The sequence below is a fragment of the Heptranchias perlo genome, chromosome 23, assembly GCF_035084215.1.
Source record: "Heptranchias perlo isolate sHepPer1 chromosome 23, sHepPer1.hap1, whole genome shotgun sequence".
NCBI classification, from domain to species: Eukaryota; Metazoa; Chordata; class Chondrichthyes; order Hexanchiformes; family Hexanchidae; genus Heptranchias; species Heptranchias perlo.
Window position 1 is genome coordinate 1855259 of NC_090347.1, and position 27544 is coordinate 1882802.

A 27544-nucleotide genomic window follows, 5' to 3' on the forward strand; every position below is an offset into this window, starting at 1 on the left:
TTGAAGTAACCGGTTCCCCCTCCCCTCCTAGGAGCGAAATTGCCGGGGCCCGCGGGACTCACGCTCTCATCGTCCCAGCGGACGTTCTGCCGCTTCTCGTCCGGGGCCAGGTTGCGGTCCCGCCCCATCAGCTCGTCCAGAAGCTGCGCGTTCGACAACATCCTCGCTCCGGGCCCGCGCTCCGCAAAATGGCGCCGGCCCCGACCCGCTCCCACAACACACCGCGCCCACCGCTGCCCTCGGCGCGCCTGAGGGTCCTCTCGCCGATCAAGGGGCGGGCCCACAGCGCGCCTGAACCGAGCCTCAACCCCGTGTTCGTCACGTGGTCCAGATTGTGGTTTTTTTTGCTTATTCGTCCCCCGATTCCCTGCAACCAATTTCCCCCCCCCCGGATAACCCCATAAACAGGGGGGTTCACCCCCCCCCATCACCCCATTAACAGGGGGCTTCACCCCCCCGGATAACCCCATAAACAGGGGGCTTCACCCCCCCCCCATCACCCCATAAACAGGGGGCTTCACCCCCCCCGGATAACCCCATAAACAGGGGCTTCACCCCCCCCCATCACCCCATAAACAGGGGGCTTCACCCCCCCCCCCCATCACCCCATAAACAGGGGGCTTCACCCCCCCCCATCACCCCATATACAGGGGGCTTCACCCCCCCCCATCACCCCATAAACAGGGGGCTTCACCCCCCCCGGATAACCCCATAAACAGGGGGCTTCACCCCCCCCGGATAACCCCATAAACAGGGGGCTTCACCCCCCCCATCACCCCATAAACAGGGGGCTTCACCCCCCCCCCATCACCCCATAAACAGGGGGCTTCACCCCCCCCCCATCACCCCATAAACAGGGGGCTTCACCCCCCCCCATCACCCCATAAACAGGGGGCTTCACCCCCCCCATCACCCCATAAACAGGGGCTTCACCCCCCCCCCATCACCCCATAAACAGGGGGGTTCACCCCCCCCATCACCCCATAAACAGGGGGGTTCACCCCCCCCCATCACCCCATAAACAGGGGGCTTCACCCCCCCCATCACCCCATAAACAGGGGGCTTCACCCCCCCCCATCACCCCATAAACAGGGGGCTTCACCCCCCCCCCATCACCCCATAAACAGGGGGCTTCACCCCCCCCATCACCCCATAAACAGGGGGGGTTCACCCCCCCCCATCACCCATAAACAGGGGTGTTCACCCCCCCCCATCACCCCATAAACAGGGGGCTTCACCCCCCCATCACCCCATAAACAGGGGGGTTCACCCCCCCTTCACCCCATAAACAGGGGGCTTCACCCCCCCCCATCACCCCATAAACAGGGGGGTTCACCCCCCCATCACCCCATAAACAGGGGGCTTCACCCCCCCCCATCACCCCATAAACAGGGGGCTTCACCCCCCCATCACCCCATAAACAGGGGGTTCACCCCCCATCACCCCATAAACAGGGGGCTTCATCACCCCATAAACAGGGGGGTTCACCCCCCATCACCCCATAAACAGGGGGTTCATCCCCCCATCACCCCATAAACAGGGGGCTTCACCCCCCCATCACCCATAAACAGGGGGCTTCACCCCCCATCACCCCATAAACAGGGGGCTTCACCCCCCATCACCCCATAAACAGGGGGGTTCACCCCCCCATCACCCCATAAACAGGGGGGTTCACCCCCCATCACCCCATAAATAGGGGGCTTCACCCCCCCATCACCCCATAAACAGGGGGCTTCACCCCCCCATCACCCCATAAACAGGGGGCTTCACCCCCCCCATCACCCCATAACCCAGGGGGGGGTTCACCCCCCCATCACCCCATAACCCAGGGGGGTTCATCCACCCATCACCCCATAACCCAGGGGGGTTCACCCCCCATAACCCCATAACCCAGGGGGGGTTTCACCCCCCCCAAACATCACCCCCCTCCATAACCCAGGGGGAGTTCACCCCTCCCCCACCATATCCCAAGGGGGTTCACCCCTCAAACCTCACCCCCCCCATAACCCAGGGGGAGTTCACCCCTCCCCCACCATAACCCAAGGGGGTTCACCCCCCCAATCCTCCCCCCCCACCGTAACCAAGGGAGTTCACCCCTCAAACCTCAACCCCCCTCCTCCATAACTTCACCCTGATGGGGGTTCACGCACTGTAACTCGGGGCAACACTCCCCCCGATAATCGCTTCCACTGGAAAATTGGGAACCAGTGGGGAGATGAGGAGAATGGTTTTTATGCAGCGAGTTATGATGATCTGGAATGCGCTGCCTGAAAGGGCGGTGGAAGCGGATTCAATAATAACTTTCAAAAGGGAATCGGATAAATACTTGAAAATGAAACATTTACAGGGCTATGGGGAAAGAGCAGGGGAGTGGGACTAATTGGATCGCTCTTTCAGAGAGCCGGCACAGACACAATGGGCCGAATGGCCTCCTTTTATGCTGTAAGATTCTTTACAGCATTAACCAACTTTTCTAGGGTTCACCCCGTTCGGACAGTCCTTATCTTTTTACTTCAATACAGGAGGCAGAGGGTTCGTCTGATCGATGATCTTTATCTATCAATGAATATAAACCTAACAGAAGCAGTATTTGATAGAGGCTCCTTTTATACTCGCAAGTAACGGAGTCATCGTGGGTTTGTGAACCAAACCCTCTGACCTTCAAGACTATTTTACTCTTTTTTTTAATATATACATACCTTACAGCACAGAAGGAGTCCATTCGGCCCATTGTGCCTGTGCCGGCTCTTTGAAAGAGCTGTTCAATTTAGTTTCACACCCCAGCTTTTTCCCATAACCCTGCAAATTAGTCCTATTTGAGTACATGTCCAATTTCCTTTTGAAAGTTCCTATGGAATCTGATCCCACCGCCCTTTAAAGTAGTGTGTTCCAGATCTTAACAACCCTCTGTGAAAAAATTTCCCCCCTAGTTCTTTTGCGAATTATTTTAACCTCTGGTTTCTGACCCACTTGCCAGAGGAAACAGAGCAAGTAGGGAGAAACTATCAAAACCCCTCATAATTTTGAATACCTCTACCAGGTCTCCCTTAACCTTCTCTGCTCTAAGGAGAACAATCCCAGCTTCTCCCATCTCTCCACATAACTGAAGTCCTTCATCCCTGGTATCATCCTGGTAAACAATCTCTGCACTCTCTCCAAGGCGACCATGAGGAGTAGCTGGGATTGGAGGAGTGACGGGCACCAGACGTGATTAACTACACCATGGATCCACTCAACAATGATCTGAATCGACCGATACTGATTCCAGTTTAAAAGAAAGAACTCCCATTTCTCCAGCGCCTTTCACAACCTCAGGACGTCCCAAAGAGCTTTACAGCCAATTAAGACCTTTTGAAGTGTAGTCACTGTTGTAGTGTGGGAAATGCGGCAGCCAATTTGTGCACAGCAAGATCCACAAACATGAGATAATGACCAGATAATCTGTTTTAGTGATGTTGGACACCGTGGTGGGAGAACTCCCCAGCTTTTCTTCAAAATAGAGGCCATGGCATCAGTTTAACATCTCATCTGAAAAACCATCCCTCCGACAGCGCGGCGCTCCCTCAGTACTGACCCTCCGACAGCGCGGCGCTCCCTCAGTACTGACCCTCCGACAGTGCGGCGCTCCCTCAGTACTGACCCTCCGACAGTGCGGCGCTCCCTCAGTACTGACCCTCCGACACTCCCTCAGTACTGACCCTCCGACAGTGCGGCGCTCCCTCGGTACCGACCCTCCGACGGCGCGGCGCTCCCTCGGTACCGACCCTCCGACGGCGCGGCGCTCCCTCGGTACCGACCCTCCGACGGCGCGGCGCTCCCTCGGTACCGACCCTCCGACGGCACGGCGCTCCCTCGGTACCGACCCTCCGACGGCGCGGCGCTCCCTCGGTACCGACCCTCCGACGGCGCGGCGCTCCCTCGGTACCGACCCTCCGACGGCGCGGCGCTCCCTCGGTACCGACCCTCCGACGGCGCGGCGCTCCCTCGGTACCGACCCTCCGACGGCGCGGCGCTCCCTCGGTACTGACCCTCCGACGGCGCGGCGCCTCCTCAGTACTGACCCTCCGACGGCGCGGCGCTCCCTCAGTACTGACCCTCCGACAGTGCGGCGCTCCCTCAGTACTGACCCTCCGACACTCCCTCAGTACTGACCCTCCGACACTCCCTCAGTACCGACCCTCCGACGGTGCGGCGCTCCCTCGGTACCGACCCTCCGACGGCGCGGCGCTCCCTCGGTACCGACCCTCCGACGGCGCGGCGCTCCCTCGGTACCGACCCTCCGACGGCGCGGCGCTCCCTCGGTACCGACCCTCCGACGGCGCGGCGCTCCCTCGGTACCGACCCTCCGACGGCGCGGCGCTCCCTCGGTACCGACCCTCCGACGGCGCGGCGCTCCCTCGGTACCGACCCTCCGACGGCGCGGCGCTCCCTCGGTACCGACCCTCCGACGGCGCGGCGCTCCCTCGGTACCGACCCTCCGACGGCGCGGCGCTCCCTCGGTACCGACCCTCCGACGCTCCCTCGGCACTGACCCTCACCCCCACCCCCTCTTCCCCCCTTCATGCACTTTGCCCCAACGAACCCTGAACCCCCGTGTCTCGGGACATCCTCTCCCCACCTCCTCAATCACTCCTCCACATCCTGACCCCCGACCCCTGACCCCACCCCCCGGGGGTCGGTCCCTGTGGGGGTGTGAGGCCCCCCAGGGTTGAATAGACCGGGCGGACTGACCCCGCGGGTTGAATCCCGGAGGAACCGCCAGGGGAGGGGCGGAGCCGGGCGGGAGGAGGAGCCGAGGCCGAGGCCGAGGCCCGGGAGCAGGATGGCGGCGGACCCGGGGCTGGAGTTGGACGAGCGGCTGCGGGAGGCCTGCAGTGTCGGGGACTCGGAGTCGGTGCAGCAGCTGCTGGGCCGCGGGGCCCGAGTCAACGGACAGAACCCGGTTAACGGCTGGTGAGTCCGGGCCGGGCCCGGGGACAGACCGAGGCCCCGCTTTAATAATTAGCGGATTCAAACCCCTTAACTACCAGTAAAGATGTTAACTATTACTAAACTCAAACCCCTTAACTACTAGTAAAGATATAATTATTACTGAACTCAAACCCCTTAACTACCAGTAAAGTTATTAACAATTACTAAACTCAAACCCCTTAACTACCAGTAAAGATATAATTATTACTGAACTCAAACCCCTTAACTACTAATAAAGTTATTAACAATTACTAAACTCAAACTCCTTAACTACCAGTAAAGATATAATTATTACTGAACTCAAACCCCTTTACTATCGGCAAATTCAAACCCATTAACTATGAGTAGTCTCATTAACTATCAGAAACCTCGAAGCCCTTTCACTCCCAGGCTCCGTGTCGCTCTTCCCGTTCACTGTGCGGCCGCCTGGTGTTGGGGGATCTTTGGGGAGCAGCACCGCCCCCCGGCGGGTCCCACGGTGTGGGGGGCACTGAGTTTCCTTCCCGTATATCGGGGGAGAAGGGGGACAGAGTGCCAGCCGACAATGGCACAACGTCGATGGGAAGGCGTCAGCCGCGGCTCGGTGATTAACGCTTTCCCCTCCCGGTCAGGCGGCCGTGGGTTCGAGCCCCGCTCCAGAGACTCACCGGCACTAAACTCCCACCCCCAACCCCCACCTTGACAGAAAGGAATAACTCCCCAAAAAACAACATAACCGCCCACCCGGGGGGCACGGGGGCAGAACAGGGTCCATTCAGTGAGACCAGACAGGCTCGGCACTGGGCTGTGCCTCTACTGCCAGGGTTTAGTCACTCTCTCTCTCTCTGAAGGGGGGGCCATTAAATCACCCTGACACCATTAACGGGGAAATAAGGAACAGAGGGTGACGATTTCCGCTGTTCACGATCAATAGTGACCTCTTTAATGTATTTTTTACACACACACATGCTCACAACTTTGCTATAAATCATGAACGGAAGTGATTTCTCAGTTCAAATACGCTGCCAAGAAAGACTTGCATTTCTATAGCGCCTTTCATGACCTCCGAACGACCCAAAGCACTTTACAGCCCAATGAAGTACTTTTGAAGTGTAGTCACTGTTGTAATGCAGGAAACCCAGCACAGCAAGATCCCACAAACAGCAATCAGATATACACCAGATAACCTTTTTTAGTGACGTTGGTTAAGGGATAAATATTGGCCCAGGACACCGGCACAATATTTAGTTTAGTATAGTTAGTTTAGTTGCGCCACTAACTGACCGATCGCCAGTACCGACTCACTGGCATCCTTCAGCAGTCTCTGCGTTCTCCTGCTGCTGAGCTGACTGAGTGATATTGTGAACAGATAAACCACCAGGCTGATAGCAAGGCTGCTTCAGTGGAGACATGTCTGAAGTATGCAGGAACTCCCTCAGGCAATCCGATCATACGTTTATAGGGGAGAAGTTAGATCAAACTTGTCCTGTCAGAACAGGACCTCGCCTCAACCTCCGCAGTCCCACCTCCAGATCACACCCCTTAATGTTTCTTCTAACTCCCCTACTGGCTCACAACTGTAGCAAAACTGCCTTACTCTTTGCAATAAAGTCCAACATGCCATTTGCTTTCCTAATTGCTTGCTGTACCTGCATGTTAACTTTCTGTATTTCTTGTATGAGGACACCCAAGTCTCTCTGAACACCAACATTTAATAGTTTCTCACCATTTAAAAAATATTCTGTTTTTCTATTCTTCCTACCAAAGTGAATGACCTCACATTTCCCCACATTATACTCCATCTGTCACCTTCTTGCCCACTCACTTAACCTGTCTATATCCCTTTGCAGACTCTTTGTGTCCTCCTCACAGCTTACTTTCCCACCTAGCTTTGTATCATCAGCAAACTCGGGTACATGACACTCGGTCCCTTCATCTAAGTCATTAATAGAGATTGTAAATAGCTGAGGCCCAAGGCCTCCTGCTTTGTTTCACTGCAATAAACAGACCCACCTCCTTTTACCATCAGAAGATGAATTTTTGAAATTCCTCTTACACCTTCTTGCATCTTCTGATGGTAAAAGGAGGTAGGGTTGTTTATTGCATTGTTAATTAATTATCAGTTGCAAGGTTAAAAACTCTTAATTAAGTGCCAGCCGTGACTCTGGGAAGCACTGAAGGGCGAAATCTGCGCTAGAGACTTGAGCTCACAACCCAGGCCGACACTCTCAGTGCAGTACGGAGGGAGCGCTGCACTGTCGGAGGGTCAGTACTGAGGGAGCGCTGCCCTGTCGGAGGGTCAGTACTGAGGGAGCGCTGCCCTGTCGGAGGGTCAGTACTGAGGGAGCGCTGCCCTGTCGGAGGGTCAGAACTGAGGGAGCGCTGCCCTGTCGGAGGGTCAGAACTGAGGGAGCTCTGCCCTGTCGGAGGGTCAGTACTGAGGGAGCGCTGCCCTGTCGGAGGGTCAGTACTGAGGGAGCGCTGCCCTGTCGGAGGGTCAGTACTGAGGGAGCGCTGCCCTGTCGGAGGGTCAGTACTGAGGGAGCGCTGCCCTGTCGGAGGGTCAGTACTGAGGGAGCGCTGCCCTGTCGGAGGGTCAGAACTGAGGGAGCTCTGCCCTGTCGGAGGGTCAGTACTGAGGGAGCGCTGCCCTGTCGGAGGGTCAGTACTGAGGGAGCGCTGCCCTGTCGGAGGGTCAGTACTGAGGGAGCGCTGCCCTGTCGGAGGGTCAGTACTGAGGGAGCGCTGCCCTGTCGGAGGGTCAGTACTGAGGGAGCGCTGCCCTGTCGGAGGGTCAGTACTGAGGGAGCGCTGCCCTGTCGGAGGGTCAGTACTGAGGGAGCGCTGCACTGTCGGAGGGGCAGTACTGAGGGAGAGCTGCGCTGTCGGAGGGTCAGTACCGAGGGAGCGCTGCACTGTCGGAGGGTCAGTACCGAGGGAGCGCTGCACTGTCGGAGGGTCAGTACTGAGGGAGCGCTGCACTGTCGGATGGTCAGTACTGAGGGAGCGCTGCACTGTCGGAGGGTCAGTACTGAGGGAGCGCTGCACTGTCGGAGGGTCAGTACTGAGGGAGCGCTGCACTGTCGGAGGGTCAGTACTGAGGGAGCGCTGCACTGTCGGAGGGTCAGTACTGAGGGAGCGCTGCACTGTTGGAGGGGCAGCATTGAGGGAATGCTGCACTGTCGGAGGGCCAGTACTGGGCAGCGCTGCACTGTCGGAGGGGCAGTACTGGGGGAGCACTGCCCTGTCGGAGGGGCAGTATTGAGGGAATGCTGCCCTGTCGGAGGGTCAGTACTGAGGGAGCGCTGCACTGTCGGAGGGTCAGTACTGAGGGAGCGCTGCACTGTCGGAGGGGCAGTACTGGGGGAACGCTGCACTGTCAGAGGGTCAGTACTGAGGGAGCGCTGCGCTGTCGGAGGGGCAGTATTGAGGGAATGCTGCACTGTCGGAGGGCCAGTACTGGGCAGCGCTGCACTGTCGGAGGGGCAGTACTGAGGGAGCACTGCCCTGTCGGAGGGTCAGTATTGAGGGAGCACTGCACTGTCGGAGGGTCAGTATTGAGGGAGCGCTGCACTGTCGGAGGGTCAGTATTGAGGGAGCACTGCACTGTTGGAGGTGCCCTCGTTCGGATGAGATGTTAGGTGGATGTAAAAGATCCCATGACACTATTTCAAAGAAGAGCAGGTGGTTTCTCCCCGGTGTCCTGGGGCCAATATTTATCCCTCAACCAACATCACTAAAAACAGATGATCTGGTCATTATCACATTGCTGTTTGTGGGATCTTGCTGTTTGCAAATTGGCTGCCGCATTTCCTACATTACAACAGTGACTACACTTCAAAAGAACTCCATTGGCTGTAATGCGCTTCGGGACGTCCTGAGCTCATGAACAGCGCTGTAGAAATGCCTTTTCGTGGCGTATTTGGACTTAGAAATCATGAACAGAAATGATTTCTAGCAAAATCGTGAGCTAGTGTAAATAAAATATACATTAAAGAGATCACTATTAATAGTGAACAGTGGAAGTCTTCACCCTTGGTTCCTTATTTCCCTGTTGATGGTGTCAGGATGATTTAATGGCCCCCCCTTCAGTGGGAGAGTGACTAAACCCTGTCACCAACACCTGGCGTGCAGCTGTTTCTGAGACTCATGTGGTGGACCATCCTGTGATCATGTTGCTTGTATTGCAGGACGTGTTTGCATTGGGCTTGTAAACGCAATCACATCCAGATCGTGGCCGACCTGCTCACTGTTGGGGCTGAGAAAGACATCCTCACAAACAAAGGTGAAAGGGCAGCGGAACTCACATCGAAACCGGAAATCCGTGCAATATTAGGAGGTAACTCGCTGAAATTTTTATTCGTCCCCTTGCTCTGTCGATCTTGTGTCACATTTCTTTGTCTAGCTCGTACTCTCTGTCCCTGTTTTTTAACGTTTGTTTCACTGTCCCAAATTCTCTCTCTGTATCCCTCCCTCTCTCCCATTCCCTCTCTCCCATTCCCTCTCTCCCATTCCCTCTCTCCCATTCCCTCTCTCCCATTCCCTCTCTCCCATTCCCTCTCTCCCATTCCCTCTCTCCCATTCCCTCTCTCCCATTCCCTCTCTCCCATTCCCTCTCTCCCATTCCCTCTCTCCCATTCCCTCTCTCCCATTCCCTCTCTCCCATTCCCTCTCTCCCATTCCCTCTCTCCCATTCCCTCTCTCCCATTCCCTCTCTCCCATTCCCTCTCTCCCATTCCCTCTCTCCCATTCCCTCTCTCTCCCTCTCTCTCCCTCCCTCTTTTGCCCTCTCTCTCTCTCTTCCCTCCCTCTCTCTCCCCTCCCTCTCTCTTCCCTCCCTCTCTCTTCCCTCCCTCTCTCTTCCCTCCCTCTCTCTTCCCTCCCTCTCTCTTCCCTCCCTCTCTCTTCCCTCCCTCTCTCTTCCCTCCCTCTCTCTTCCCTCCCTCTCTCTCCCATTTTCCCTCTCTCTCCCATTTTCCCTCTCTCTCCCATTTTCCCTCTCTCTCCCATTTTCCCTCTCTCTCCCATTTTCCCTCTCTCTCCCTCTCTTGCCCTCTCTCTCTCTTCCCCCCCCCCCTTGCTCCCTCTCTCTTCCCCCCCCCTTGCTCCCTCTCTCTTCCCCCCCCCCTTGCTCCCTCTCTCTTCCCCCCCCCACCTTGCTCCCTCTCTCTTCCCCCCCCCCCTTGCTCCCTCTCTCTCCCATTCTCCCTCTCTCTCTCTCTCTCTTTTCCTCCCCCCCCCCCCCCTCTCCATTGCTCTCCCTCCCTCCCTCCCTCCCTCCTAGATGTAATGCTCTCCATGGTCGAATGTGTATTGACGGTCTCCCACCTTCCTCCCATAAACTTCAGCTCATCCAAAACTCTGCTGCCCGCATCCTAACTCGCACCGAGTCCTGTTCACCCATCACCCTCTGTGCTCCCTGACCCTATACTGGCTCCTGCTCCGGGAACGCCTCGATTTTACAATTCACGTTCTCGTGTTCAAATCCCTCCCTGGCCCCTCCCCTCCCCTCCCCTCCCGATCTCTGGAGCCTCCTCCAGCCCTATAACCCTCCCAGATCTCTGAGCTCCTCCAATTCTGGCCTCTTGCATATCCCCAGTTTCCTTCACCCCACCATTGGCGGCCGTGCCTTTAGCTGCCTCGGCCCTAAGCTCTGGAATTCCCTCCCTAAACCTCTCCACCTCTCTATCTCCTCCTTCATGACGCTCCTTAAAACCTTCCTCTTTGACCAAACTTTTGTGGAGCGCCTTGGGGACGTTTTACTACGTTAAAGGCACTGTATAAATGCAAGTTGTTGTTGTGTTTGAGATCGGAGTGGGGACGATGGGATGATGAAGGGTCTCACTGCTGGTTTCTCTTTCTGCAGTTGATGAGGATTCGGTGGCCTTGGTGAACGGACGGTCTGAGCTGCCATTTGTCCCCAACTATCTGGTAAACCCGCCCTTCCCGTACATGGAGAACGGACAGGTCAATGGCGCTCCCTGCTCACCAACAGGCCCCAAACCACCACCGCCGCCATTACAGCTGCAGAACGGGGCACAAACAGGACCCCCAGCAACGTTCCAGCCGCTCTTCTTCACTGGGGCCTTCCCCATAAACCAGCGAGGTAGGGACCGTGACAGAATGACAGACGGTGTGAATGGGAGGACATCCTCGGTCCCTGCACACACTGCAGTGGGAATGTGTGAGTTGGTAGTGACCGTTACACAGTGTTCATGTACTGACACCTGACCTTATAGAATATACTCAGGATACTGACTTCCCCGTGACCTCCCACACAATATACGTAGGACAGCGTCTGCAGCACCCATCAAAGTTATAAAAGGCAGCGACTCTACTGTATGGAATATGCACTGGACAATGACTAACATCCCACAAAACACACACCGATGATCATTGTGACACTCTATAGAAAATGCACACGATAGCGATTAACACCTTTACAGGATACACAGGACAGTGACAGTAACACCCTGTCGAATATACACAGGACAGTGACAGTAACACCCTGTCGAATATACACAGGACAGTGACGGTAACACCCTGTCGAATATACACAGGACAGTGACAGTAACACCCTGTCGAATATACACAGGACAGTGACGGTTACACCCTGTCGAATATACACAGGACAGTGACGGTAACACCCTGTCGAATATACACAGGACAGTGACGGTAACACCCTGTCGAATATACACAGGACAGTGACGGTAACACCCTGTCGAATATACACAGGACAGTGACGGTAACACCCTGTCGAATATACACAGGACAGTGACGGTAACACCCTGTCGAATATACACAGGACAGTGACGGTAACACCCTGTCGAATATACACAGGACAGTGACGGTAACACCCTGTCGAATATACACAGGACAGTGACGGTAACACCCTGTCGAATATACACAGGACAGTGACGGTAACACCCTGTTGAATATACACAGGACAGTGACGGTTACACCCTGTCGAATATACACAGGACAGTGACGGTTACACCCTGTCGAATATACACAGGACAGTGACTGTTACACCCTGTCGAATATACACAGGACAGTGACGGTAACACCCTGTCGAATATACACAGGACAGTGACGGTTACACCCTGTCGAATATACACAGGACAGTGACGGTTACACCCTGTCGAATATACACAGAACAGTGACTGTTACACCCTGTCGAATATACACAGGACAGTGACTGTTACACCCTGTCGAATATACACAGTATCGCTGCGCCTGGTGTCAGTGAAAGTGACCATGAGCTGTCGGATTGTCCTAAAAACCCATCTGTTTCACTAACGTCCCTTTAGGGAAGGAAACCTGCCGTCCTTACCCGGTCTGGGCCTATTTGTGACTCCAGTCTTACACCAACATGGTTGCCTCCTGCCCTCAGGTCCAGATGGTGAGATTCTCTTTAAGTGGTGTCCTGATAGTGAGACTCCCCCAGTCCAGTCCAGGCTATGATAGAGAATGAATGGGCCCATAAAGAGATTCCAGAAATTGGGAATGAAGAGCAGACTATCTGCTCGAAGCTTGGCACTCGGACCCCAGCCCTCGGACCCCGGTGGTCCTCGGACCCCAGCCCTCAGACCCCGGAGGCCCTCGGACCCCGGTGGCCCTCGGACCCCAGCCCTCGGACCCCGGTGGCCCTCGGACCCCAGCCCTCGGACCCCGGTGGCCCTCGGACCCCAGCCCTCGGACCCCGGTGGCCCTCGGACCCCAGCCCTCGGACCCCGGTGGCCCTCGGACCCCAGCCCTCGGACCCCGGTGGCCCTCGGACCCCGGTGGCCCTCGGACCCCGGTGGCCCTCGGACCCCGGTGGCCCTCGGACCCCGGTGGCCCTCGGACCCCAGCCCTCGGACCCCGGTGGCCCTCGGACCCCGGTGGCCCTCGGACCCCAGCCCTCGGACCCACTCCTTTCCTGTCCTTTCAGAGCTGGTGCTGAAGGTTCGGATCCAGAATCCTGCCGTTCACGACAACGACTTCATCGAGGTGGAGCTCGATCGAGGGGAGCTCACGTACCGAACCCTGCTCACGGTCAGCTGTCAGGAGCTCGATGTTAAGCCGGAACAAGTGGAAAGGATCAGGAAACTGCCCAACACCCTGTTAAGAAAGGTAATCAGTGCCTCACTGTAACACTCGGATATACCCCACACCCCTCACTGTAACACTCTGATATACCCCACACCCCTCACTGTAACACTCGGATAGACCCCACACCCCTCACTGTAACACTCTGATATACCCCACACCCCTCACTGTAACACTCGGATATACCCCTCAACCCTCACTGTAACACTCTGATATACCCCACACCCCTCACTGTAACGCTCTGATATACCCCACACCCCTCTCTGTAACGCTCTGATATACCCCACACCCCTCTCTGTAACGCTCTGATATACCCCACACCCCTCACTGTAACACTCTGATATACCCCACACCCCTCACTGTAACACTCTGATATACCCCACACCCCTCACTGTAACACTCTGATATACCCCACACCCCTCACTGTAACGCTCTGATATACCCCACACCCCTCTCTGTAACGCTCTGATATACCCCACACCCCTCACTGTAACACTCTGATATACCCCACACCCCTCACTGTAACGCTCTGATATACCCCACACCCTCTCTGTAACGCTCTGATATACCCCACACCCCTCTCTGTAACGCTCTGATATACCCCACACCCCTCACTGTAACACTCTGATATACCCCACACCCCTCACTGTAACACTCTGATATACCCCACACCCCTCACTGTAACACTCTGATATACCCCACACCCCTCACTGTAACACTCTGATATACCCCACACCCCTCACTGTAACACTCTGATATACCCCACACCCCTCACTGTAACACTCTGATATACCCCACACCCCTCTCTGTAACACTCTGATATACCCCACACCCCTCACTGTAACACTCTGATATACCCCACACCCCTCACTGTAACACTCTGATATACCCCACACCCCTCACTGTAACACTCTGATATACCCCACACCCCTCACTGTAACACTCTGATATACCCCACACCCCTCACTGTAACACTCTGATATACCCCACACCCCTCACTCTAACACTCTGATATACCCCACACCCCTCGCTGTAACATAAAATTCTAATACTATTTAGATTCACACACTTAAAGTTTGATGCATTGATTTTTTAGGATAAAGAAGTTATGAGGCTTCAGAATTTCCAGGAGTTGGAGCTTGTTTTACACAAGGACGAGACGACCTCGAATTCCGTGCACACTGCCCTCACCGAGAGGCCTTGTTACAATCCGGGAGCAGCAACACTGACATATTAGATCTGCTGCTGGCCTCAACCCACAGGGGAACTGTGACTGGGATCATCTCAGCTGCTCAATGTGAACCAAACGCTGCCACCCCCTGCCCTCTTCATCAGAGGGGGGAGGGCTCAGAGTGGGTACAATGGCCTCCCTCGTGATGTGTTGATTACCAGGTTAATTTCCATGGTTACTGGACAGTCACTAACACCACTTTTAGGGAAGAATGAAGGCTTTAATCTGCCTCTCCTAATACAGCACCAATAATATCGAATGAAATATATCAAGACCCCCTAGTCTGGCCCCCCTCGTCCCACCCTGGCAGTCCCAGACAAGGTGTCGGGCTGCAGGCAGCAGGGAGGGTGTTTGGTGAAGGACACCCCTTTAGAAGGATTATCCTCCCGATTCCCTATGGGATGGGGTGATTCCCGTTCCCTCAGAACCCGACCTGCCTCACTCCCTTTCCCCGACCCTTCTCTGTTCATCAGAGGGGCCCTGACAGGTTTTGAAGTGAGTTCACCAGAGTGCGGACAGTCTCCTCTGGCTCAACAGTGTTGACCATCTTGTTTCCCCTCTTTCCCCCCTCCCCCCCCAATCCGGCAGTGGGGCGGGGGGGGGGGGGTGGTTACAGACTCAGAACACTAGCCTCTCACACCCAGGGCAGGGCTGGGAATCCACAATGAGTGGCCCTCGGGGACAGAGTGTGATCTGGGGGACACGGGGGTCTAATATCAGCCGTGTGGTTCAAGAAACCAACACAAGTGTCAGACCCGAGTGTGAAGGTGCCTGTACTGATCCAGCCTCCCTCGACTGATGACTCCATCATCAGAGCTTTGACCTCTTCACACTCCCATCATCCTGAGCTCCTGCAGTGTCCTGCTGCCTGCTCAGTGTCCGAGGTGAGATTGTTCCGTTTGTCTTTCTCTTCTGCTTTTTACCATCTCAGATGTTTTATTGAACTTTACTGGTGGTGAGCCCCAGGTCCCTCTGTAACACCACCCACAACCCACCTTTACTGGTAGATTTGGTGCAGGCTCCAACACTCACTCAACCTATGCATTTAGAGATTGCTATTTTTATATAAACCTCTCCCTTTACTCATTTGATATTCTACAGCACTTTTTCAAAACTGTTATAATTACGATTTGACACCATATTAACTATTAAAATTAATAAAATACGTTTTGCATGCTTGGAGGGACCAACATTTCTATCGGTGTGTGTATATGTGTATGGCACACACCCAGGGCAGGGCTGTGTGTATATGTGTATGGCACACACCCAGGGCAGGGCTGTGTGTGTATATGTGTATGGCTGAAAGTGTATATGTGTATGGTTGTATGTATATGTTGGGTGTATGTGTGTATGGCACTGAATACTGGAGCATCCAGCAAAGGGAGCTGCTGTACAGAAGGTGCGATATATGGTCAAACATTAACACGCAAGGGAACGATTCATTCCCATCTGGTACTGTATGGCCTGTGTGTCAGTGTCAGCTCCTGTACATGTACAGCACACGGGGTCAAAGGGAACAATTCACTCCTGTCTGGTACTGTACGGCCCGTGTGTGTCTCAGTGTCAGCTCCTGTACATGTACAGCACACGGGGTCAGAGGGAATGATTCACTTGTAACCCCTGCTCTCCTGTAGATTTTTGTAAGATTGAGCAGAGATGGTGAAGACACGAGGTTCCCACGCAGATGCTAATCTCTGAGTGTGGGGCTGGGATTGTGAGGCCGAGTCTGGGGCAGGACAGCAGCTACTCCTGGTGGGACTGTCGCAGTCTGAAGCAGGCCACACTAAGCAGATCAGTCACAGCCCACGATTTTAAATCTGTAATTATTATTTCCGGAATGCAGAATTCCTCGCTAATCTGGTACTTTGTGTAACTCTCCTCATTACACCAAATTCTCACAGCTAACAGGACAGGAGTAAGCGGTCAGATTGGGAGGGAAACTTGAGGTGTTGAGGAGTTCATCTCCGGGACACAGCGTACAGCACTGGGGCACAGGAGATGGGAAAATCGGCCCTTAATCTACATCGAAACAGTGCTGTACCTGCCCTGGGAGTGTTTGATGGGACAGTGTGGAGGGAGCTTTACTCTGTATCTAACCCTGTACCTGCCCTGGGAGTGTTTGATGGGACGGTGTAGAGGGAGCTTTACTCTGTATTTAACCCGTGCTATTCCTGCCCTGGAGTGTTTGATGGGACAGTGTAGAGGGAGCTTTACTCTGTGTCTAATCCGTGCTGTACCTGCCCTGGGAGTGTTTGATGGGACGGTGTAGAGGGAGCTTTACTCTGTATTTAACCCGTGCTGTACCTGCCCTGGGAGTGTTTGACGGGACAGTGTAGAGGGAGCTTTACTCTGTATCTAACCCGTGCTGTACCTGCCCTGGGAGTGTTTGACGGGACAGTGTAGAAGGAGCTTTACTCTGTGTCTAATCCGTGCTGTACCTGCCCTGGGCGTCCACTCTAGATGGTCAGTTATCTCAGCACAGACTGGAACCTGTGACTGTCCTTTCTGGATGGTCAGCTGACTGCAGCCTTCAGCTAATCGTTTTCAGTTCGTTTGATGTTTGTTGACATTATTGCATCGAATTAAGAGTTTCAGAAATCCCCCAGCCTGCCCCCGATCTCTGCTCAGACTGAGCACCTCAGCTACACGGGACAGGAAAGCATGTGATCGGTGAGGTAGGTCCCACGAGACCATCACCTCTCACTCACACACAACAATCTCCCTATTGTAACATTCCCCAGAGTGATCAGCACCCTTGTCTGATGGGCTTGTGCAGCGAGTGGATTATTAACCTGTTATTTACAGTCTGTCGCTCCAGAAACGATTAAAACTGGGCAACTGGGGTTTTCTTCCTCTTAATATTCTCCTGTCCTGTTTCTCTCTGCAGTACAGGTTCCATGAATCACTTCTGCACTCTCTCCATGGCCTCAACATCCTTCCAGAGAATTGAGCCCATAATCCGGGCTGACACTCTCAGTGCAGTACCGAGGGAGCGCTGCACTGTCGGAGGGTCAGTACCGAGGGAGCGCTGCACTGTCGGAGGGTCAGTACCGAGGGAGCGCTGCACTGTCGGAGGGTCAGTACCGAGGGAGCGCTGCACTGTCGGAGGGTCAGCACTGAGGGAGTGCTGCACTGTCTGAGGTGCCATCTTTTGGTTGAGACGTTAAACCGAGGCCCCGTCTGTCCTCTGAGCTGGATGTAAAAGATCCCATGACCACTATTCGAAGAAGAGCAAGGGGTTCTCCCCAGTGCCCTGGGCCAATATTTATCCCTCAATCATCACTGAAACAGATTATCTGGTCATTATCACAGTGCCGTTTGTGGGATCTTGCTGTGCGCAAATTTGCTGCCGCGTTTCCTACATTACAACAGTGACTACACTTCAAAAGTACTTCATGGCTGTAAAGCACTTTGGGACATCCTGAGGCCGTGAAAGATGCTGTAGAAATGCAAGTTCTTTCTTTCCTAAAGTAAACTGGGCACAATATTCCAACAGCAACCCATCCAATGATTTGGACAGTTTCTGCATTACCTCCGTTTTTGTTCTCCAGACACCTGTTTATAAAACCTCAGGTCCCTTACACTTTTTTCCCCCACAGTTTTATAACTTGTCCTTTAAAGATCTGTGTAGCACAGTCTCTAACTCTCTCTGCTCCCCCACTCCTTTTACAGTTTTATTGTTTTGTACATATTTCTTATATTTCCTCTCCTTATTCTGCCTCCCAACTGTATCACCTCACATTGAATTACTGAGGAAAATTATCAAAAAACAAATTTCAGCTAAAATAACATTTTCAGAAACCTTTTGAGCAATTTGTGGGGCAGCCACTCATTGGTCAAATTGTGCAATTACAGTGTGACGGGTTTACATAGGCGATTCCCATTAGACATGGGGCCATATCCTGCATCATTCCAGCAAACTCTGCAATGTTGTAGCTGATTGATCTGTAAATTGTCCATTCCCTCCCTAAAACTCTCCGCCTCTACACCCCTCTCTCGTCCGTTAAGTCCCTCCTTAAGACCCACTTCTTTGAACATGTTTTTTAGTCACCCTCCTAATAGAATCATAGAATTCCACAGCACAGAAGGCCGTTCGGCCCATTGTGCCTGTGCTGGCTCTTTGAAAGAACGATTCAATTAGTCCCATTGCCCTGCTCTTTCCCCGTAGCCCTGCAAATTTTCCTTTTCAGCTATATGTAAAATTCCCTTTTGAACTGTCCCCCAGTGAGAGTCAGTGTCTGTGGGACTGTCCCCCAGTGAGAGTCAGTGCCTGTGGGACTGTCCCCCAGTGAGAGTCAGTGCCTGTGGGACTGTCCCCCAGTGAGAGTCAGTGCCTGTGGGACTGTCCCCCAGTGAGAGTCAGTGCCTGTGGGACTGTCCCCCAGTGAGAGTCAGTGCCTGTGGGACTGTCCCCCAGTGAGAGTCAGTGCCTGTGGGACTGTCCCCCAGTGAGAGTCAGTGCCTGTGGGACTGTCCCCCAGTGAGAGTCAGTGCCTGTGGGACTGTCCCCCAGTGAGAGTCAGTGCCTGTGGGACTGTCCCCCAGTGAGAGTCAGTGCCTGTGGGACTGTCCCCCAGTGAGAGTCAGTGCCTGTGGGACTGTCCCCCAGTGAGAGTCAGTGCCTGTGGGACTGTCCCCCAGTGAGAGTCAGTGCCTGTGGGACTGTCCCCCAGTGAGAGTCAGTGCCTGTGGGACTGTCCCCCAGTGAGAGTCAGTGCCTGTGGGACTGTCCCCCAGTGAGGGTCAGTGCCTGTGGGACTGTCCCCCAGTGAGGGTCAGTGCCTGTGGGACTGTCCCCCAGTGAGGGTCAGTGCCTGTGGGACTGTCCCCCAGTGAGGGTCAGTGCCTGTGGGACTGTCCCCCAGTGAGGGTCAGTGCCTGTGGGACTGTCCCCCAGTGAGGGTCAGTGCCTGTGGGACTGTCCCCCAGTGAGGGTCAGTGCCTGTGGAACTGTACCCCAGTGAGAGTCAGTACATCTGAGATGGGGACATTTATTTGTTATTTCTTGCCTCATTTTCCCTCCACTTAGTCCCAGAAGTGAAAAGGCAAAATGTGAAGCTCAGCAGCTGAAATTAACAGGCTCTGACCTCGGGCAGGCTGCAGATTGGGGCAGTGTGACCTGCGACCTGTGACCTGTGACCTGTCCAGTCAGGAATGGGCCAGTCAGAGGAGCCTTGGTGGCGGGCACAGCAAAAGCCAACACCGAGGCTGAGACTGGCTGCTGGGCCCGTGTCTGTGCTCTCCCCCAGGTCTGTGGTGTGGGCACCTGCCCTATGGGCAATGGGCGAGAAGCTACCTCATGCCCTGGCTGCCCCCCCACCAGGACCTGGCCTCAGGGACTGACTGTTTCACCCATGCCTAGTCTGCCAGCACTGCCGAGTGTGATGCCAGGCGTTCACTGGTGCTAATCGCATACCAGGGCTGGAGCAAGCTCACACAGGGTTATTGTTGGTATCGGGAGCCTGGGAATCAGATTATTCCTGAGCTGGTGTCTGCAGGCAGACACAGTAATACGATTACACACAATAATTACTTCATCCCTCTGCAATAAATATTCTATTGTGAAGAAAGATTAGGATGTTCTATTGGAGAATTGAGGTAATTTCAGGGTTAGTGGCTGCACATTTAACCCTCTCACTGATCAAACACACACACAGGACCCTGACCACAATCCCTGCTCCCTGCTCATCGATCAGCTTCCCTCCTGCCAATCAGTTCATTATATTTTTAATTTCTGTCCAATTTTCTTCCCTTCTGTCTAATTGTATTAACACGTACAGGAGCGGAGACTGAGACACAGGCAGGCGGGCCCCTTTCACCCACCAGACCTCGATTGATCTGACAGGACCCTAACCCTAATCCCCACTCTACCTTCAACAGCAGAACATGGGAACAGGAGAAGGCCATTCAGCCCCTCGAGCCTGATCCGCCATTCAATTAGATCAGGACCGATCTCTACCTCAACCCCATTTACCCCCCTTCGCTCCATATCTCCCAATCCCCTCACCCAACAAACATCTATCGATCTCAGTCTTGAAAGCTCCAATTGACCCCCAGAATCCACAGCCTTTTCTGGGGAGAGTTTTCCAGATTTCCACTCCCCTTTGTGTGAAGAAATGATTCCTGATTTCACCCCTGAACGGCCCGGCTCTAATTTTACTTTACTTTTCTGACATCCCTGGTGGCACTAGGCCCCGCCCATATGTAAATGAGCGGCCTAGCGCCCAACACCAAGCCTCCAGCAGCCTGAACGAGGACTGCCAACTACAGGTAACCATTGGAGGAGTGATCGCCCCTCCCTCCCCCCACCTCCCCACCCCCTCCCTCTCTCCCCCTCCACTCACCCACTTTCCCCCCACCTCCCCACCCCCTCCCTCTCTCCCCCTCCACTCACCCACTTTCCCCCCACCTCCCCACCCCCTCCCTCTCTCCCCCTCCACTTGCCCACTTTCCCCCCTCCCCCTCACCCCTCTCTCCCCCTCCCTCTTTCCCCCTCCACTCGCCCACTTTCCCCCCTCCCCCTCACCCCTTTCTCCCCCTCCCTCCTCTTTCCCCCTCCGCTCGCCCACTCCCCCCCCTCTCTCCCTCTTTCCCCCTCCGTTCGCCCACTTTCCCCCCTCCCCTCCCTCTCTTTCCTCCCACCCCCTACCCCCTCCTCTCCCTTCTCCTCTCTCCCCCTCCCCTTCCCCTCCCTCTTCTCCCCCTCCTCTCCCACTTCTCCCCCCTCTCCCCTCCCTCCCCTACCCAGAGTGGAAAATGGAGGAGAGAGAGACTCCAATGACTGCCCGTCTCCTCGTGTCTGGTATTGGAGGCAACATCCCTCGAGAAATGAATTCTGTTCTTGGTTTCGGTCAGAGCCAAGGTCTGGAGGCAGACAAAGGCAGCGTTGAATGTGTTGGGCCTGCCGAGGGCCCCCTAACCCCAGGGTGCCTGGGCCGGTTTGTAATTCACTCTGTGACAGGCCTTGTCTCAGGCCTCGCTGGTCGCCGAGCTGGGAATGTGGGGTCTCAGGTTCCAGTCGAGCCGAGGAGAGATCACAGGGCACCTGTAAAAGGAAGGCAAGCAGCCAGCAGGAAGTGGGAGCCTCTCGCAGTGTAGAAGGATCAATGTGTCGGGGCTAATCAGGGCCAGACCGGAATCAGCTCCCAGAGCCGCAGTGAGCGGGAGCTCAGACCGAGAGTCGGGGGCACTGGGAGACCAGGGGGGGAAACTCGGCCCCAGTGTGACCGAGGCCTTGCCAGGGTGGAACCAAACAAGGCCTACTGTCCCCCAATGAAACCATGGGAACCACCGGAGGAATAAATAGATTCTCTCTCGCCATTTATCCAGTTTGGAAAGATTAAAACCCCATTTAACTTGTTCTGCTTTAGAGGAAGTTGTGACTGAACTGTGAACAAACCCGCAGCTTGAGAACTGCGTCCAGTTCTGGCCATCGAGACGTTCAGGGGGCCAGAGGCAGGTGGGAATTCTAACTCCCAGGCAGGAGAGCCAACTGCTGACCCTCTTCCCCGACAGAAGGTCGGAGGTCGGAGGTGGCAACGTGGGCCCGGGATAAGTTCAGGGGTTGAGGGTTCGGGGAGGGGGAGACTTGCACTCCCCCTTTATGGGGGCGTGGAGGGGCAAAAGGGAAGTTCTAAAGGTGCTTCACAGGCCTCTCCATCGCTCGGGCAGCTGCAGGAGTTCTCACTGACCTCCTGGTTAAGAAGGCGTCGGGGGTCCTGCTGACGTACAGGACCCCGGGTCAGGCAAACTGCTGAAACGCCTGAAAAATCAGGCTCGGGGACAGAGCGGGAAATTAAACCGTGCCCCCCCTGCCCCCCGTCCGGTCCGGTTAAAATCCCCCCCCCAGTGCAAGGGGTCTGAGTTATGGGGATAGTCTGGTGAAATTCGGCTTTGATTTGGTGTTTATTCCAGCACTTTCTGCAGTCAAGATCACGAGAGGACTCGAGACAAATCCAGTAACAAGAGTTCCAAACTCTTCACATTACCAGACATCGTGGGTGTATAAAGACACTCTCGGGACTCACCGGGAGAGGGAGGGACTTTTCTCATTGGAACATCGCAGATTAAAACAGGGCAACAGGATAGAAGTGTCTAAAATTATAAAAAGATGGGGGGGGATAGATCGGATCAGACCATTTCCAGTAATTGAGGGGTCAAGAACGAGGGGCCATCGATTAAATGTAAGAGATTTAGATCAGAGGGCGGAGAAACCTCGTCACAGAGAGTTGTGAGGCTGTGAAATTCACTTCCAGGGTTAATGGTTGAGGCACAAACTATGGGGTGAAATAGGTCAAAGGGCGATAGTGCGAAACGGGCGATAGTGCGAAAAGGGCGAAAATGCAAAACGGGCGAAAGTGCTAAACGGGCGAAAGTGCGAAACGGGCGATAGTGCAAAAGTGCGAAACGGGCGATAGTGCAAAAGTGCGAAATGGGCGATAGTGCAAAACGGGCGATAGTGCGAAACGGGCGAAAGTGCGAAACGGGCGATAGTGTGAAAATGTGAAACGGGCGATAGTGCAAAAGTGCTAAACGGGCGAAAATGCAAAACGGGCAAAAGTGTGAAACGGGCGAAAATGCGAAACGGGCGAAAGTGCGAAACGGGCGATAGTGCGAAAATGTGAAACGGGCGATAGTGCAAAAGTGCTAAACAGGCAAAAGTGCAAAACGGGCGATAATGCAAAAGTGTGAAACGGGCGATAGTGCAAAAGTGTGAAACGGGCGATAGTGCAAAAGTGTGAAACGGACGATAGTGCAAAATGTGCAAAACAGGCGACAGTGCGAAACGGGCGATAGTGCAAAACGGGCGAAAGTGTGAAACAGGCGATAGTGCGAAACGGGCGATAATGCGAAATGGGCAAAAGTGCTAAACGGGCGAAAATGCAAAATGGGCGATAGTGCAAAATGGGCGATAGTGCGAAACGGGCGAAAATGCAAAACAGGCAAAAGTGTGAAACGGGCGAAAATGTGAAACGGGCGATCGTGCAAAAGTGCGAAACGGGCGATAGTGTGAAAATGTGAAACGGGCGATAGTGCAAAAGTGTGAAGCGGGCGATAGTGCAAAACGTGCAAAACAGGCGATAGTGCGAAACGGGCGATAGTGCAAAACGGGTGAAAGTGTGAAACAGGCGATAGTGCGAAACGGGCGATAGTGCGAAAGTGCTAAACGGGCAAAAGTGCAAAATGGGCGATAGTGCAAAAGTGTGAAACGGGCGATAATGCGAAACGGGCGATAGTGTGAAACGGGCGAAAATGCAAGACGTGCAAAACGGGCGATAGTGCGAAACAGGCGATAGTGCAAAAATGCGAAATGGGTGATAGTGCAAAAGTGTGAAACGGGCAATAGTGCAAAAGTGCGAAACGGGCGATAGTGCGAAAGTGTGAAATGGGCCATAGTGCAAAAGTGTGAAATGGGCCATAGTGCAAAAGTGTGAAACGGGCAATAGTGCGAAACGGGCGAAAGTGTGAAACGGGCGATAGTGCGAAAGTGCGAGACAGGTGAAAGTGCGAGACGGGTGAAAGTGCGAAATAGGCAATAGTGCGAAACGGGCGATAGCGAATCTGCCGCTCGTTCTAAACCCGATGACTTTGAGGAATGAGGCGACAGTGGGGAACAAGTCGGGTAAACACCATGAGAACTGTTTGCTCGTGTGGGGGGTAAATGCCAACACGGACTGGTTGGGCCGAACGGCTTGTTTATGGTGTTGTATTTTTATCTGGGTTGTATTGAGCAATGCAGAAATATCAGAGTTTCAAGGTTAAACTCTCACTCAGAACTAGAACAGGATCTTCGAAAGCTGAAGTGTGTGCAGCAACAAACTGGAACCAGAATAAGGACAAGTTCAGAAGCTGATTCAGTAACGGTGGGAATAGTGAACAAAATGAGGCAGCAACGGCAGAGATGGTGCCGGGGCAGGGAGGGGAGCTCAGGACGTCCCAAAGAGCTTTACAGCCAATGAAGTAATTTTGAAGTGTAGTCACTGTTGTAATGTAGGAAACACAGCAGCCAATTCGCACAGCAAGATCCCACAAACAGCAATGTGATAATGACCAGATCATCTGTTTCAGGACAAGTAGAGAAGGCTGTTAAAAAGGCTTTAGGGATCCTGGGCTTTATTAATAGAGGCATAGAGTACAAAAGCAAGGAAGTTATGATAAACCTTTATAAACACTAGTCAGGCCTCAGCTGGAGTATTGTGTTCAATTCTGGGCACCGCACTTTAGGAAGGATATTAAGGCTTGGAGAGGGTGCAGAGGAGATTTACTAGAATGGTACCAGGCATGAGGGACTTCAGTTACGTGGAGAGACTGGAGAAGCTGGGATTGTTCTCCTTAGAGCAGAGAAGGTTAAGGGGAGATTTGATCGAGGTGTTCAAAATCATGAAGGGTTTTGATAGAGTAAATAAGGAGAAACTGTTTCCAGTGGCGGAGGGTCGGTAACCAGAGGACACGGATTTAAGGTAATTGGCAAAAGAGCCAGAGGGGAGATGAGAATTTTTTTATGCAGCGAGTTGTTCTGATCTGGAATGCGCTGCCTGAAAGGGCGGTGGAAGCAGATTCAATAATAACTTTCAAAAGAGAATTGGGAGAAAAGAGCAGGGGAGTAGGATTGATTGGACAGCTCTTTCAAAGAGCCGGCACAGGTACGATGGGCTGAAGGGCCTCCTTCTGTTTGTAAGATTCTACGAAAAGGTTTTCTGGATGGTTTAACCTCTGCTTTAAAAGGATCCAGAAAGCGCCAGTATAATTATGGTGTGTAACGGTAGTTATTGGTTACATAATTCACACACAGCGAGAGCTAAATCTGCAGGAAATCCACAGAGCGAGACACAGGGCTATTATTTCCACATTCAATATTCACAGAACATTTCCAACTGTCCAGGCCTCCCTGAGAGAGTCACCATTTTAGGTTTCGGTCAGAGCCAAGGTCTGGAGGCAGACAAAGGCAGCGTTGAATGTGTTGGGCCTGCCGAGGGCCCCCTAACCCCAGGGTGCCTGGGCCGGTTTGTAATTCACTCTGTGACAGGCCTTGTCTCAGGCCTCGCTGGTCGCCGAGCTGGGAATGTGGGGTCTCAGGTTCCAGTCGAGCCGAGGAGAGATCACAGGGCACCTGTAAAAGGAAGGCAAGCAGCCAGCAGGAAGTGGGAGCCTCTCGCAGTGTAGAAGGATCAATGTGTCGGGGCTAATCAGGGCCAGACCGGAATCAGCTCCCAGAGCCGCAGTGAGCGGGAGCTCAGACCGAGAGTCGGGGGCACTGGGAGACCAGGGGGGGAAACTCGGCCCCAGTGTGACCGAGGCCTTGCCAGGGTGGAACCAAACAAGGCCTACTGTCCCCCAATGAAACCATGGGAACCGCCGGAGGAATAAATACAGGCTTCGCAATATGGCGGGAGAAAGATGAGGCCTCAATATCTGAAGCAAAATCATAGCGAACGGCCTAGACAAACTGGGGGAGAGAGAGAGAGAGAGCGACAGAGAGACAGAGAGAGAGAGAGAAAGAGAGAGAGAGAAAGACAGAGACAGAGAGACAGAGAAAGAGAGAAAAAGAGAGAGAGAGAGACAGAGAGAGACCGAGACAGGGAAAGAGAAAAAAAGAGAGAGAGACAGAGTCAGAGAAAGAGACATAGATAGATGGAGATAGTGATAAAAGCAGCGACAGATAGAGAGAGACAAGGAGATAGAGAGAGAAATGGACAGAGCGAGACATAAAGAGAGAGAGAGAAAAAGAGAAACAGACACCACACTTAATCAGCTGTGGAATATGATCAGGACCACCCAAGCCACACTGGACCACCCCCCCGACTGTGGCACCCACCCCTCCCCCTTCCCCCCAATGAACAAGCAAAAATCATGGATTTGGGCATGAAATCTCAGGGTTGGATCAATGCCACTGCCCCACAGAGCTGGTCAGACACTGCACGTCCTCCCTGCACCACACAAACCAGGAATCCCAGCATTACCTGGACCCGTGCTCGGGAGAGAGGAGATGATTAATAACAAGCGCAGAACACTGACCACTGACATCGCCAACTGGAACTGAGCAAGCAGAGTCGAGAGAGGCTCAGGAAGGTTCATAGAATCTCGTAAAGACCCAAAGAACCTTAGAGAGACCCAGAGAGATCACTAATTACCACTTACATGTCTATAACACTCAACATATAAAGAAGAACACCTCAGAGCATATTTGTAAGGTGGAGATAAAAGGGGGGGCCCCAAGAACAAATCAAACTCAGTGCATCTGACATCTGGAGTCAATTCTGCTGGAAAATACAACAAATTATAAAATGGGCAGAGTTTTGGGGACTGAGTCCCCGCACAAAGTCTCTCGACCTGCTTCAATACACCACAAAACGGTCAGCAAATGTGAGGAAAACTCCAGCCCACAGTGTCACACACGGACATTGGCCCCTCAGGTGAGGGGCAAGAGCACAGTCAATGCCTGTGGAACTGTACCCCAGTGAGAGTCAGTGTCTGTGGAACTGTACCCCAGTGAGAGTCAGTGTCTGTGGGACTGTACCCCAGGGAGAGTCAGTGCCTGTGGAACTGTACCCCAGTGAGAGTCAGTGCCTGTGGAACTGTACTCCACTGAGAGTCAGTGTCTGTGGAACTGTACCCCAGTGAGAGTCAGTGTCTGTGGAACTGTCCCCCAGTGAGAGTCAGTGTCTGTGGGACTGTACCCCAGTGAGAATCAGTGTCTGTGGGACTGTACCCCAGTGAGAGTCAGTGCCTGTGGAACTGTACTCCAGTGAGAGTCAGTGTCTGTGAAACTGTACCCCAGTGAGAGTCAGTGTCTGTGAAACTGTACCCCAGTGAGAGTCAGTGTCTGTGGGACTGTACCCCAGTGAGAGTCAGTGTCTGTGGGACTGTATCCCAGTGAGAGTCAGTGTCTGTGGGACTGTACCCCAGTGAGAGTCAGTGCCTGTGGGACTGTACTCCACTGAGAGTCAGTGTCTGTGGAACTGTACCCCAGTGAGAGTCAGTGTCTGTGGAACTGTCCCCCAGTGAGAGTCAGTGTCTGTGGGACTGTACCCCAGTGAGAATCAGTGTCTGTGGGACTGTACCCCAGTGAGAGTCAGTGTCTGTGAAACTGTACCCCAGTGAGAGTCAGTGTCTGTGGGACTGTACCCCAGTGAGAGTCAGTGTCTGTGAAACTGTACCCCAGTGAGAGTCAGTGTCTGTGGAACTGTACTCCAGTGAGAGTCAGTGTCTGTGAAACTGTACCCCAGTGAGAGTCAGTGTCTGTGGGACTGTACCCCAGTGAGAGTCAGTGTC

At 53.8% G+C, this 27544-nt stretch overlaps 2 protein-coding genes across 3 annotated transcripts in view; one reads left to right on the top strand and one right to left on the bottom strand.

Annotated features, from left to right (window-relative positions):
- Positions 1 to 227, bottom strand: part of luc7l3 (LUC7-like 3 pre-mRNA splicing factor) — a 26137-nt gene extending 25910 nt beyond the window's left edge. For both annotated transcript variants that reach the window (XM_068003803.1, XM_068003802.1), the window contains exon 1: positions 63 to 227. In XM_068003803.1, coding sequence (XP_067859904.1) covers positions 63 to 161 — 99 coding nt within the window. In that variant the 5' untranslated portion in view covers positions 162 to 227. The remainder of the gene's footprint in view (positions 1 to 62) is intronic.
- A 4395-nt stretch (positions 228 to 4622) lies between these two features.
- Positions 4623 to 15451, top strand: ankrd40 (ankyrin repeat domain 40). The gene is made up of 5 exons (XM_068003804.1): positions 4623 to 4953; positions 9141 to 9289; positions 10817 to 11056; positions 12884 to 13065; positions 14138 to 15451. The coding sequence occupies exons 1-5, from the start codon at positions 4823 to 4825 to the stop codon at positions 14276 to 14278; spliced, it is 843 nt and encodes a 280-aa protein (XP_067859905.1). The 5' UTR covers positions 4623 to 4822; the 3' UTR covers positions 14279 to 15451.
- Positions 15452 to 27544: the final 12093 nt, after the last annotated feature.

Coding starts and splice junctions, on each gene's coding strand:
- ankrd40 (XM_068003804.1), top strand. CDS start 4,823: ATGGCGGCGGACCCGGGGCTGGAGTTGGACGAGCGGCTGCGGGAGGCC. Junction 4,954..9,140: donor CAGAACCCGGTTAACGGCTG/GTGAGTCCGGGC, acceptor CTTGTATTGCAG/GACGTGTTTGCATTGGGCTT. Junction 9,290..10,816: donor AATCCGTGCAATATTAGGAG/GTAACTCGCTGA, acceptor CTCTTTCTGCAG/TTGATGAGGATTCGGTGGCC.